This window comes from Borostomias antarcticus, assembly GCF_949987555.1.
Source record: "Borostomias antarcticus genome assembly, chromosome: 16".
NCBI classification, from domain to species: Eukaryota; Metazoa; Chordata; class Actinopteri; order Stomiiformes; family Stomiidae; genus Borostomias; species Borostomias antarcticus.
Genome location: NC_140249.1, coordinates 5,481,488 through 5,494,986, shown reverse-complemented (window position 1 = coordinate 5,494,986; position 13,499 = coordinate 5,481,488). Strand labels below are relative to the sequence as shown.

General features: G+C 48.1%; 1 protein-coding gene across 1 annotated transcript in view; it reads right to left on the bottom strand.

The window, feature by feature from the left end:
- Positions 1 to 10,700, bottom strand: part of LOC311319498 (phospholipase DDHD1-like) — a gene marked incomplete at its 5' end in the record, with an annotated part of 35,837 nt that extends 25,137 nt beyond the window's left edge. The window contains 2 exons of the mRNA XM_084451057.1: positions 8,042 to 8,224; positions 9,878 to 10,700. Of these exons, the coding sequence (XP_084307183.1) occupies positions 8,042 to 8,224; positions 9,878 to 10,700 (1,006 nt within the window). The remainder of the gene's footprint in view (positions 1 to 8,041; positions 8,225 to 9,877) is intronic.
- Between the last annotated feature and the right edge of the window lie 2,799 nt (positions 10,701 to 13,499).

The following is a 13,499-nucleotide window of genomic DNA, read 5'->3' as shown; positions in this document are numbered from 1 at the left end:
AGCACAGTCAGACAGTAAAAGGTGTGTGTGTGTGTGTGTGAGAGAGAGTAAGATAGCACAGTCAGACAGTAAAAGGTGTGTGTGTGTAACTGTGTGTGCCTTCTTCACACTGTGACCATGTTTGTTACCAAACACTGGTTCTGATCCTAAAACAGACCAGCTGTAACGCAGAGATACGTGTCTGACTGACCAACACCACTGAGTGCAAACAAGGCCTGACAGTACCAGAACCAGCCCAGCCCAGCTAGTGAGATCCTGACAGAACCAGCCCAGCCCAGCTAGTGAGATCCTGACAGAACCAGCCCAGCCCAGCTAGTGAGATCCTGACAGAACCAGCCCAGCCCAGCCCAGCCCAGCCCAGCTAGTGAGATCCTGACAGAACCAGCCCAGCTAGTGAGATCCTGACAGAACCAGCCCAGCCCAGCTAGTGAGATCCTGACAGAACCAGCCCAGCCCAGCCCAGCTAGTGAGATCCTGACAGAACCAGCCCAGCCCAGCCCAGCTAGTGAGATCCTGACAGAACCAGCCCAGCTAGTGGGAACCTGAAAGAACAGACAGAACCAGTCCAACTAGTGAGAACCTGACCGTACAGACAGAACCAGCCCAGTTAGTGATGACCTGACAGTACAGACGGAACCAGCCCAGCTATTGAGAACCTGACAGTACAGACGGAACCAGCCCAGCTATTGAGAACCTGACAGTACAGACGGAACCAGCCCAGCTATTGAGAACCTGACAGTAGACGGAACAAGCCCAGCTAGTGAGAACCTGACAGTACAGACGGAACCAGCCCAGCTAGTGAGAACCTGACAGTACAGACGGAACCAGCCCAGTTAGTGAGAACCTGACAGTACAGACGGAACAAGCCCAGCTAGTGAGAACCTGACAGTACAGACGGAACAAGCCCAGGTAGTGAGAACCTGACAGTACAGACGGAACCAGCCCAGCTAGTGAGAACCTGACAGTACAGACGGAACCAGCCCAGCTAGTGAGAACCTGACTCCCGACAGTATATTAGCTGTCAGCCTGGTAGACAGCCACAGCCCTCAACATCCGTGACTACTGTCTGCCAACCAGCACAGCAACAACATAGACTGGCACACAGAGAGAGAGAGAGAGAGAGAGAGAGAGAACAGGAGAGTCTGCAGGTCATCCTTCCTGCATTATGTTTGTGGGGGGGGGGGGGGGGGGGGGTGTTGGAGGAGTGGCTTGGAGGGAGGCCTGAATGGAGGGGCGGGTATTACCTGTTCCTAAGTCTAACAGGAAATCACAAACCGCATAAGGTGACTCTAAATTGATGCCCCCAGGAACAGCCCTGGGGTCTAATTTATAATATATTGTGTACACTTCACACTAAAAGTGTGTGTGTGCACAAAACCTGAAAATGGTGTGCGGCCAAAAAAAAAAAACAGGTTTCTAAAACCTTGCGCAAGCACACCTGCACACAATTTCCTCTTTATAAATCAGCCTACCTGGAAATGTGTGCACTTTGATCTGCCTCCTATCCCGCCCTCTACACGCTCATAACTGCCAATAAATGGTCAGTGAACCGCCCCATTCATTCATAAGTAATGACTGTATTACGACAATGACGGTGATTCCTATGGTGAAATAGAAGTCTTTGTTGCACGCAACCTTGATAAATCAGACCCCTGGGCTGGGGAGCATTTTGAGTGCAGTGGCCAAGCTCAGTATTGCAAGTCACAACGCATTTGGGGTCAAAAAACTTTTTCGCATAGACATACAACTTTTCTTTATTAATTTTTTTAGAAACCACCAAGAGATTTGACAGCTGTTCCTTTCCTCCTCTGTGTCTATGGCAGAGCTGCACTGGTCTGCTGGATAGGGGCCCCTACCCAAAAAAAACACTACTTCACACGTGCAGTGGCCTACAGGGAGTATGGTCCAAATGTGTCATGCTCTGGGTGAGCAACTTTCATTGGAATGAATGGGCTGCCTTCGCCCCATGTGTCTACATCCCAGCAGCCCAGCGGGTGTTGCACTGTAGGGCTCTGAGCCTTGAGGGACTAAGCATCTCTCTCTCTCTCTCTCTCTCACACACACACACACACACACACACACACACACACACACACACACACACACACACACACACACACACACACACACACACACACACACACACACACACACACACACACACACACACACACACACACACACACACACACACAGACACACAGAAACACCACCTTGGGAGGCTATAAATACGTCAGACAGAAGAGCTTGAGCTTAAACAGCTCAGTGCCGGCGACAGGATAGCATTCTGAACCTGAAAGGGTCTAACTTCCTGTGCTGAGTAACATCCCACGGGATTCATTGAGAGAATATTTCTTAGTATGGAGATTCATTAAGAGAGTATTTCTTAGTAGGGGGATTCATTAAGAGAGTATTTCTTAGTATTGGGATTCATTAAGAGAGTATTTCTTAGTAGGGGGATTCATTAAGAGAGTATTTCTTAGCAGTGGGGATTCATTAAGAGAGTATTTCTTAGTAGAGAGGTTCATTAAGAGAGTATTTCTTAGTAGGGGGATTCATTAAGAGAATATTTCTTAGTATGGAGATTCATTAAGAGAGTATTTCTTAGTAGGGGGATTCATTAAGAGAGTATTTCTTAGTAGGGGGATTCATTAAGAGAGTATTTCTTAGTAGGGGGGTTCATTAAGAGAGTATTTCTTAGCAGTGGGGATTCATTAAGTGAGTATTTCTTAGTAGGGGGATTCATTAAGAGAGTATTTCTTAGTAGGGGGATTCATTAAGAGAGTATTTCTTAGTAGGGAGATTCATTAAGAGAGTATTTCTTAGTAGGGAGATTCATTAAGAGAGTATTTCTTAGTAGGGGGATTCATTAAGAGAGTATTTCTTAGTAGGGAGATTCATTAAGAGAGTATTTCTTAGTAGGGGGATTCATTAAGAGAGTATTTCTTAGTAGGGGGATTCATTAAGAGAGTATTTCTTAGTAGGGGGATTCATTAAGAGAGTATTTCTTAGTAGGGGGATTCATTAAGAGAGTATTTCTTAGTAGGGAGATTCATTAAGAGAGTATTTCTTAGTAGGGGGATTCATTAAGAGAGTATTTCTTAGTAGGGAGATTCATTAAGAGAGTATTTCTTAGTAGGGAGATTCATTAAGAGAGTATTTCTTAGTAGGGAGATTCATTAAGAGAGTATTTCTTAGTAGGGGGATTCATTAAGAGAGTATTTCTTAGTAGGGAGATTCATTGAGAGTATTTCTTAGTAGGGGGATTCATTAAGAGAGTATTTCTTAGTAGGGAGATTCATTAAGAGAGTATTTCTTAGTAGGGAGATTCATTAAGAGAGTATTTCTTAGTAGGGGGATTCATTAAGAGAGTATTTCTTAGTAGGGAGATTCATTAAGTGAGTATTTCTTAGTAGGGGGATTCATTAAGAGAGTATTTCTTAGTAGGGGGATTCATTAAGAGAGTATTTCTTAGTAGGGGGATTCATTAAGAGAGTATTTCTTAGTATGGAGATTCATTAAGAGAGTATTTCTTAGTAGGGGGATTCATTAAGAGAGTATTTCTTAGTAGGGGGATTCATTAAGAGAGTATTTCTTAGTAGGGAGATTCATTAAGAGAGTATTTCTTAGTAGGGGGGTTCATTAAGTGAGTATTTCTTAGTAGGGGGATTCATTAAGAGAGTATTTCTTAGTAGGGAGATTCATTAAGAGAGTATTTCTTAGTAGGGAGATTCATTAAGAGAGTATTTCTTAGTAGGGGGATTCATTAAGAGAGTATTTCTTAGTAGGGGGATTCATTAAGAGAGTATTTCTTAGTAGGGGGATTCATTAAGAGAGTATTTCTTAGCAGTGGGGATTCATTAAGAGAGTATTTCTTAGTAGGGGGATTCATTAAGAGAGTATTTCTTAGTAGGGGGATTCATTAAGAGAGTATTTCTTAGTAGGGAGATTCATTAAGTGAGTATTTCTTAGTAGGGAGATTCATTAAGAGAGTATTTCTTAGCAGTGGGGATTCATTAAGAGAGTATTTCTTAGTAGGGGGATTCATTAAGAGAGTATTTCTTAGTAGGGAGATTCATTAAGTGAGTATTTCTTAGTAGGGAGATTCATTAAGAGAGTATTTCTTAGCAGTGGGGATTCATTAAGAGAGTATTTCTTAGTAGGGGGGTTCATTAAGGGAGTTGCGGGGGTGTTGTGTGTGTGTATTATGAATGCATCCAATCCTACCATGCGTGATCAGCAGAGAGAGCAGAGTAGCAGTGTGTTCCCCCCCGGGCGATAAACCGCCTCTCTGACAGGAGGTCATGTGATGTGGCAGTCGATGGTCCTCATTTACTAAGCGATCGTAGGACAGAAAACTGGGCGTACGGTCAATTCCACGCCAAGTTCGGCATTTATCAGTTTGAACGTGAGTGGAGAGTGCGACCAAATCTCTCTCACAAGTCTCAATTCGTGTACGAAAGTTTGTGAATTGTCAAATTGACTGATTCTCACTGGCATCTAAACGCAGCCACATAGGCCTATTCATCACTTCAAAATATATAGCCTGCCCCATGGCAAAATATTTTGTAAAGGCCAATGTGTCATATATGCCTAACATAAATGGGTATTTTCCAATCATTTGCAATTAACGGGGTAAACAGGTTTTTGGTGTAGGCCTAAGAGTAATTTCTTGTTTTGGCCGTATTTCGTATCTCCATGGCGTGAACTACAGGGGCGAGGCCAGAATATGTAGGGGTGTGATATTTAAATCATACCAAGTCATACCATCGTTTCTGCGCTCAGATCTGTGCTCCTTTGATAAATGAGGGCCATTGTACCTAGAAGGACTTGGAAGGGTCCTATTACAAATACTCCCAATGGCTGTTTCATGATGACTCATGTGCCTGTGTGTGTGCACGTGTGCGTCCGTGTGTGTGTTTACAGAAGGAGTGACCTTCCTGTGTTCCCAGCCAGAGCAGCTGGGAGGGGAGAGGGGGAGATAGTGGGAGAGAGGGAGAGAGAGAGAGGGAGAGAGGGGGAGAGAGGGGGAGAGAGAGGGAGAGAGAGGGAGAGAGAGGGAGAGAGAGGGAGAGAGAGGGAGAGAGGGGGAGAGAGGGGGAGAGAGGGGGAGAGAGGGGGAGAGAGAGGGAGAGAGAGGGAGAGAGAGAGAGAGAGAGAGAGAGAGGGGAGAGAGGGAGAGAGAGAGAGAGGGAGAGAGAGGGAGAGAGGGAGATAGAGGGAGAGAGAGGGAGAGAGAGGGAGAGAGAGGGAGAGAGAGGGAGAGAGAGGGAGAGAGAGGGAGATAGAGGGAGATAGAGGGAGGGAGAGAGAGATAGAGAGAAGGCAGGTTGAAAAGCCAAGGCTATCAGCCCTGTAGTCTTGCCTGCATCTATTCAACTCCTCACCAGCTTTCCATGACCTTGTCCAGCAGGGCAGACACAGACAGACTGTCCTTACCAGTCAGCTGTTCTGATAAGCCCACCTACGGAGCTGTGTTGGAGACAAGCCTCTGTACACTCGCTCTGCATCAGGCAACTGTTTGTCCTGCAAAGTGTCTGAATGTCCCTGATTAGTAAATCTAACTGTTATTTAACCGGGGGGACATTAAGATAGTCTATTTTTCAAGGGGAACCCGACCAAGAAAGGCAGCAAGCAGCGCCTAAATGTCTCTGATAATACAAGTGGGCCTACACGTAACACACATCAAGTACCATGCGTTCAATCATCATCCATGACACCTATCTTCATTCATGACGTCATCCATGACACCGATATACACAACACTGACCGAATCAATGAAAACATCTAGGGTCTTGAACCTGAGTGGTACCCGCTCTGCGCAAGTGGAGGGTGTACAATATGAGAAGGCTGTCCTTCCCAGCTCAGTAACGACCCTGGGAGGGGACTTTTAAAAGTAGCAGCCCCTAAAGAAGACAATCGTGTCTCGTTTATTATAAAAAAAATAAAAAAAATAAAAAAAATAAAATACTTATAAAATACTTGGGCTACTGCAGGTACTCATACAGTGTGTCTAGAACAGAGCGGTCAGTGACTACAGTGTGACAGCAGCACAGCGGAGTCATGAGTCAGACTCTAAACGCTGCGCTCAACTTTCGGTGGCGGATATATGGAAAGTCTGCCGCCGTGAGACTAGCCGCACCGTCAGGAGCTGTGGTTGGTTGGTTGGGTTGAGCCCTCAAGGAAATGAAAGTCAAATGAAGCTCTTTACTGTATCAGTGTGCTCAAGATGCCGTTATCATTTCAGATTTATGGTATGCACACACACACACACGCACATTCACACACACCTGCATCATACATCCCTCTCTCTCTCAACACACAACGATGGCTCTCTCTCTCTCTCTCTCTCTCTCACACACACACACATCCCTCTCTCTCACAACACACAACGATGGCATTCTCTCTCTCCATCTCTCACTCACTCACACACACACACACACACACACACACACACACACACACACACACACACACACACACACACACACACACACACACACACACACACACACACACACACACACACACACACACACACACACACACACACACACACACACGCTGAGAGCACCGTCTCTCTCTGGCTGCCTGACACCCACGTGATTGAAATGGCTGATTTCTGGCACATTCACACTCCCACACCTCTATCACATCTGAAGGCTCTCTCTCTCTCTCTCTCTCTCTCTCTCTGTATGGATGTTCTCTCTCTCTTTCCCTCTCTCCATTTCGATCTCTCTCTGTACTTCTCTCTCTCTTTCTCTGTCTCTTGATATGGCCAATCAGCCTTCAGACCTCAGTCCTCTTCACCTCTCTGTCCTTTCACTCCCAGAGATGCAGCTGGCTGAGCTCAACCCAGCGTGAGACCGACCCCCATCTCTGCACGCAGACCCTCCCTCCCTCTCTCTCTCTCTCTCTCCCTCCATACAGGCCTGCACACCCTCCCTCCCTCCCCCCCCCCCCCTCTCTCCCTCCATACAGGCCTGCACACCCTCCCTCCCTACCTCCCTCTCTCCCGACCCCCATCTCTGCACGCAGACCCTCCCTCCCTCTCTCTCTCTCTCTCTCCCTCCATACAGGCCTGCACACCCTCCCTCCCTCCCCCCCCCTCTCTCTCTCTCCCTCCATACAGGCCTGCACACCCTCCCTCCCTACCTCCCTCTCTCTCCCTCCCCCCCTCTCTCTCTCCCTCCCTCCGTACAGGCCTGCACACCCTCCCTCTCTCCTCCCCCCCCCTCTCTCTCTCCCTCTCTCCGTACAGGCCTGCACACCCTCCCCCCCCCTCCGTACAGGCTTGCACACCCTCCCTCCCTCCCTCTCCCCCCCGGCATGCTCTAGGAGGAAATCAAGGCTAGCCGAGCACTCCAGGTGAGTGACTCAGCAGATTCCTCCCAGCGCTGAGGCGAGGCGTGCTGAGATAGCTGTCCTGGACCTGTGGGGGGGAGGGGGGATGCCCCCTCCAAATAAAGTGGGCCATCACTAACCCAGTCAGCACCTCTCTGGAGGGAACAGCCCCACACTGCCGCGTTCTAGATAACGTCATTCAGGAGAGGCGGGCCGGGGCGGGGCCAGGGACGCCGGTGGTTACTGGACGAGCGGGAGTTTTGCGCATGCGGACCGCGAGAGCGCTTCTCCGTTCGGCTCAGGGTTGTGCAGCGCTGCTTCAGCAGCATGCAGGCTTTGGCTCCGGTCCGGCCCCCCTCCCAGGCCCCGCCCGATGCTAAAACAACTGCTCCTTTAAGGCTAACCGAGGCTACGTTGAATGATCACAAGCTTGACGGGTTGAATGTGTCAGGTGTGCCCTGTGTGAACCGCAAGAGGCTGATAGGCTACGACAACACGGTCATGTGCTCTGCATTACGGCGTGTGAGGTCATCCTCACAGCACAGATTTAACATCTGAATCAGGGCAGGAGAGGACGACCTCTGAGTCCGGAGAAAGAGCTGTATTGGTGAAGGTCTATCTGCATGATCCGCTGCTTAACCCTCTGAACTGTAGCCCTGGCTCTCTCTCCTTCCCTCCCCGCCTCTCCCTCTCTCACCATCATTGCTGTCGACCGTCCTGGCCACCACTCCGACCTCCGACTCGAAGCTGTCCTGCATCTGCTGCCCGCGGAAGCAGCAGAGGTGCTCCATCTCGATGAGGTCACTCTCGTCCTCCTCCAGGGGGAGCCAGGTGCCGTCGATGAACCACTGACCCCTCATGACCGGGATGCAGTCCTGCCCTGTGGAGGGAAGGGGGGGGGTACGGGGGGAGGAGAGAGAGTGAGTGAGTGAGTGAGTGAGGGAGGGAGGGAGGGAGGGAGGGAGGGAGGGAGGGAGGGAGGGAGGGAGGGAGGGGAGAGAGAGTCGGGAGGGGGAAAAGTAAGAGGAGAGAGTGGGAGAGAGAGAGAGAGAGAGAGAGAGAGAGAGAGAGAGAGAGAGAGAGAAAGAGCGTGAGAAAGAGATTGGGATATATGCTGATAAAAATGACAATGGCACTTCATCATACAAGTAGGGTCTTATTTATAGGCCTACAGCTGGTGATATCCCAGCTGTATGCGTTTCCCTGGGCCCAGGGCCAGGTATAGTACCTCTCTACACCAGGCAGGTAGACTAGGCTTAAAAACAGGTATCTCTGTACACCAAGCAGGTAGACTAGGCTTAAAAACAGGTACCTCTGTACACCAGACAGGTAGACTAGGCTTAAAGACAGGTACCTCTGTATAGCAGGCAGGTAGACTAGGCTTAAAGACAGGTACCTCTGTACACCAGGCAGGTAGACTAGGCTTAAAGACAGGTACCTCTCTACACCAGGCAGGTAGACTAGGCTTAAAGACAGGTACCTCTCTACACCAGGCAGGTAGACTAGGCTTAAAGACAGGTACCTCTGTACACCAGGCAGGTAGACTGGTCCAGCAGGGAGAACCCTCCACAGCGTGTGGAGAGGCCAGATTTAATCACAGTGGCGATAAGCTGAATTACTGTTCATACAGCACTCACAACCCTGTGTGAATTCTAATTACAGTCGCAAAAGGCTTTGTGACACTGCCTTTACTTGCATATCAAATATGATAATACTATTATAATGACATGGTCAGCTATAACAAACAGCACCTTACGGTTAGTTTTCCTAGTCAGAATAAGACTAAGTGTTGCCTCTGTTCAGCAACATGAGTGTTCAACAATAGCCTGTGAGAGCTAGCAGCACTGTAAGCAAAATAGTCACTCCTTGAAACTCAAACTGACCACAGCTTCCTGTATTAACAGAATAACTCATTCACTGACTGTTTGTCTGTCTGTCTCTCATTGTTGCCTCAGATTAACCCTCCTGCTGGCCATGCATTCCTACAGGAGGAGCCATACTTGACTCCAGTGATCCAGGTCTCCATAGAGCCGACCTCCCCCCCCAGCGTAAACCTCATTCACTCATCGCTCATGGTTGGCTTTCTTGGAAACCTCTGTGATTAAGGCCTACTTAGCATGGGCCAGCAGAGCTCAATAGAGACAGACCAAGAGCTCACTCTTATTGTAACTAGGCCTGTGAGAAAGCTGGCACAGTTAGGACGGAGGAATGATCCTGGATTGTTACACTACACAGCCTAGATACCAGGGTAAGCAACTAGCTACAGCAGGGATCTGGAATGCCTGTATCCAGACAGTGGTCCACCAGTGGTGGTCAGCACTCATTACGACTTAATACAGGCCTATTGGCGGACAGCCTGGACGGGAGGACATGATCTATGGCGTGGCGCGAGTGATGCAGGGACTAAGCTCCCGTCTAGTGAGGAAGTGGGTGGATGGGACCTGGGTGATCTCATAGTAAGGTTATCCCGGCAGAGAGAGAGAGAGAGAGAGAGAGAGAGAGAGAGAGAGAGTAGTAATCTTTTCATACTTACGATTCCAATAAACTGGATAGCATTCTCTCTCTCTGACATCCACCTCGTAGAGACCCCCCCTGACGCACACAGCCTCAACGCTGATGCTGATGTTGTCGAGGTCTCTCTCGTCTGTGGACGTCGACCTCTCTAACGACCCCCTGTCTCCGTGCACACTGCTCCTTCTCGTGTCCACCACCGGAACCGGTCCGGCTCTCTCAACCCCGTTCAACCCCCCGTTCGTCGCACCGTCGACCCCACCGGCGGGCGCCGTCTCGTCGACCGCCCCCTCCATGCCCTGCTTGCGCTGGACCCCCGGGTTCAGTTCGCAGAATTTACGAAACGTGATCTCGATTTTCAGAGAGTCGTGTCCGACGAAAGGCTTCCAGGTTTTTTTGTCCTCTTTGTAAAACCAGCGCACTTCCTCGGGGCCGAGCTCCGTGACGACCTCGTACCGATGTCTGGAGCTGTTGGAGCGGGTCCTCTTTCTACTCTCGAACAACGGGGCGACGTTATTCCGGTCGTTCTCGCCGTAGTCCAGGGTGGCCGGCGTGTCGAGGTAGGCTGCGGGAGTGTTCCGGTTGTGACAGTCGGGGTAGCTGTCCTGGAGGCCCACCATCAGGCCGTCCTGGGTGAGGAGCGGCAGGTGTCCGTCCAGGCCCGGCTGAACCGAGCGCATCCCCGTCTGCATAGTCTCCCCCATGGGCTGCTCGTAACAGCACACGAACACATCGTTCCCCAGGTCCCACTCCTCCTGGTTGTTGTTGCTGACGGACGAACCTCTTTTATCGGGGCTCTGAGGAGAAGAGCTTAGCAAAGATGTTTTGCTTGGAAAACTGCTCATAACTATCGAGCACACCTATCTTAGCTATCAACCCACCCCGTCTGAGTTTGACCAACAATTAACGGTGCACGGTCAAACAAAAGCTGTCACGTGTTTCAATTGCGTACAATTGCTTTAGTGAGGTTCAACTTTTATCTAGCTCGTGCTAACTTGAGCTACGCTAAACTACATCGATGTTGAGTTGCAAGCGACACATCAGCTAGCTGGCTAGCTAGCAACTAGGCTAGCTGACGTTATACATAGCTCAGCTCGCTGGAACCGTCTAAGCAGTCTCTCTCCCCTCTCCTCCACTTGCTGGAACGATAAGAAGACACTTGTTCCTGCCGAGACCGGTCCTAGAGCCCCTTCGATCCGGTTGGGTGATGATGGCAGGTTTACCGTGACCGTGTCGGTGGAAGCTCAGATCCGCTAGTCTCTAACCGACCGGCTTGCATGGTGGCACCAGTGCGTGACGTGACCGCGCTGCGCGACCTCGTTCGCTCTGACAGCTGAAGGGTTGCCAGGTTCTGTGAGTACTATCCCCTATCGAGGTGTCATCCCATTGGGCAAGGTTTTGATAGCTAGATTATTTCTTTATGTGATTAAGCCTCGGGCTTGGCTATTGTCCTTCAATCAGATTCATTCATCCCTGGATGAAGTCACTCGGTGTCTTAACGTTGGTGACCCTTCAAATCCGCCACGCATAGACATGCCCAGTTTATTGTTGACCTGGCAACCCTGAACAGCTGACGGGGACATCACAGGATTGGTAACGTGAACGCGCACGTGGAAATTGCGCGAACATCTGACACAGTTATGTGACAGTTATGTCGCGGTGCATTTGGTAGTACAGTACTTGTGAAACCTGTTTTAGAGACTTTCTATTGTGTGCACTGCTCAGGGTAGATAAAGTCTGGTGCCACTAGGCTACTTGGTTGGGAAACAGGTAGCCTACCTTGTGTTTACTCATGTGGTGTCATGGTAACATGTTTCCCCCTGGGGTCAAGAGCTTCTAATTCTGGAAGGAGTACCAGCTAGACAGTCTTCAGCAGATTCCTAACAAATACTTTCAGAATGTTGCCTGTTGTCTCACCACACGCACGTGCGCACACACACACACACACACACACACACACACACACACACACACACACACACACACACACACACACACACACACACACACACAGGGCCAGCTGTAGACTTTTGGAGGCCCCCTTTTGAAATAAACCCTACCTATCGTCATGTAACGTTAGGCAATCACTTTAGGCTATCTTGAGTATCAAGTTGGTTGGGGCCTTGCCAATCAGATCAATCTATTGATGGGAGGGGGCTCCCGGAACACTGGTACTGTGCATACTGTATCCAATGAGAACGTTAACACTTTTTATAGTTTAAAACAAACGTTTTTAGAGGCTGGATGCCCTAGACATTTGCCTATATTCCGCCTAAAGGAGACACCAACCCTACACCACACACACACACACCAAGATTCAAATATTTACTCATTTGTTTTTATTTTTTATCATTTTAACTTTTGTTTTCAATTCAAACGAGGCATCAGGGTCAATGTTATAAAACTAACATACATTATAAAACACTTTTTTTTTTTTTAAGTGGAGATTGGCCCACTCAAATTTGACAGAAGTGGACTGTCAAAAGGAAAAGGTCAAAGGTCACTGCACAAAACACCGTGGAGTAGAGGATGTAGTCCTCAGGGGTGAAGCATTTATGTCCTTTTAACTGTTTTGTAGGCTTTGGACCCAGTATTGGAAATGATTTGTTTTAGCCTAAATATTAAATGAACAATGACTCCACCCGGTGGATATCTGTGAAAGCCAAAGAACAGGAAATATATTGCTCACATGGAAACATGGCCATGTTTCCATGTGATGAATATACTGTATTTCCTATCCTCTGGGCTGTGCCCAAAACGAACTGTGCCCCAGTTAATTGAGACAGTGGACCTGGATGTCATCGGGAAACTTTAGTCAACCGATCTCTATTGTGTTTAGTGGAACGAATCATAAAAAGAAGAAAGACGTATTTATTAGAACTTTTGTTTTGAATTCATGAAGATGATATAAACACAAACACAACACGCATCATACAATCAAACACGCACTAACACTGAATCTGGATTTATCAGCCAAAGAGAAATCTTTGAACTGTCAAAAGGCACTGTCATGTCTTCGCACTGTCATGTCCTACACCCTGTCCTATGTCGTCTGCAACAACATATGCCATTATCCCCTAGTGAAATTCCAAGTATGTGTGATTCATAGGCTACATGGCCAATAAAACGGATATTGAATCTTGAATTCATCAACCAAATCAAGAAGATATCAAGAAAATAAAGTAGCCTCAATCAAATGGTCAAACGATGTATGGGACCAGAAACGTGTTGTCATAGGCTATCCGCATGTGCATCTAGGAATTGGCTGTAGAACAATGGGACATTTCTGCACGGTCTGACATAGGCCTAGTATTAAATAATCACAACCTACATTTTAAAAAGTACAACAGCAGCAATGAGTGGCATCTTATTGAAGTATAAATCCAATGTGTAGTTATTATTCATTTAATAAACATTTATAAACACTAATAAACATATGTTTTAAGCTTTAGAAACACAAGAGAACTGACAGGTTCCCCAAAAATATTCAAAACGAGGTCTATATGGGTCTATATACAACTAAACAACCATTAACCAATCATATTGCGAGGTCGGAACTACCCACGCCAGGGACGGTCTCCAAGCCTACAGCTGGGTGCTTTTGGAATCTGGAATGGGAAAAGTGTGAAGTTCATAGACCGTCC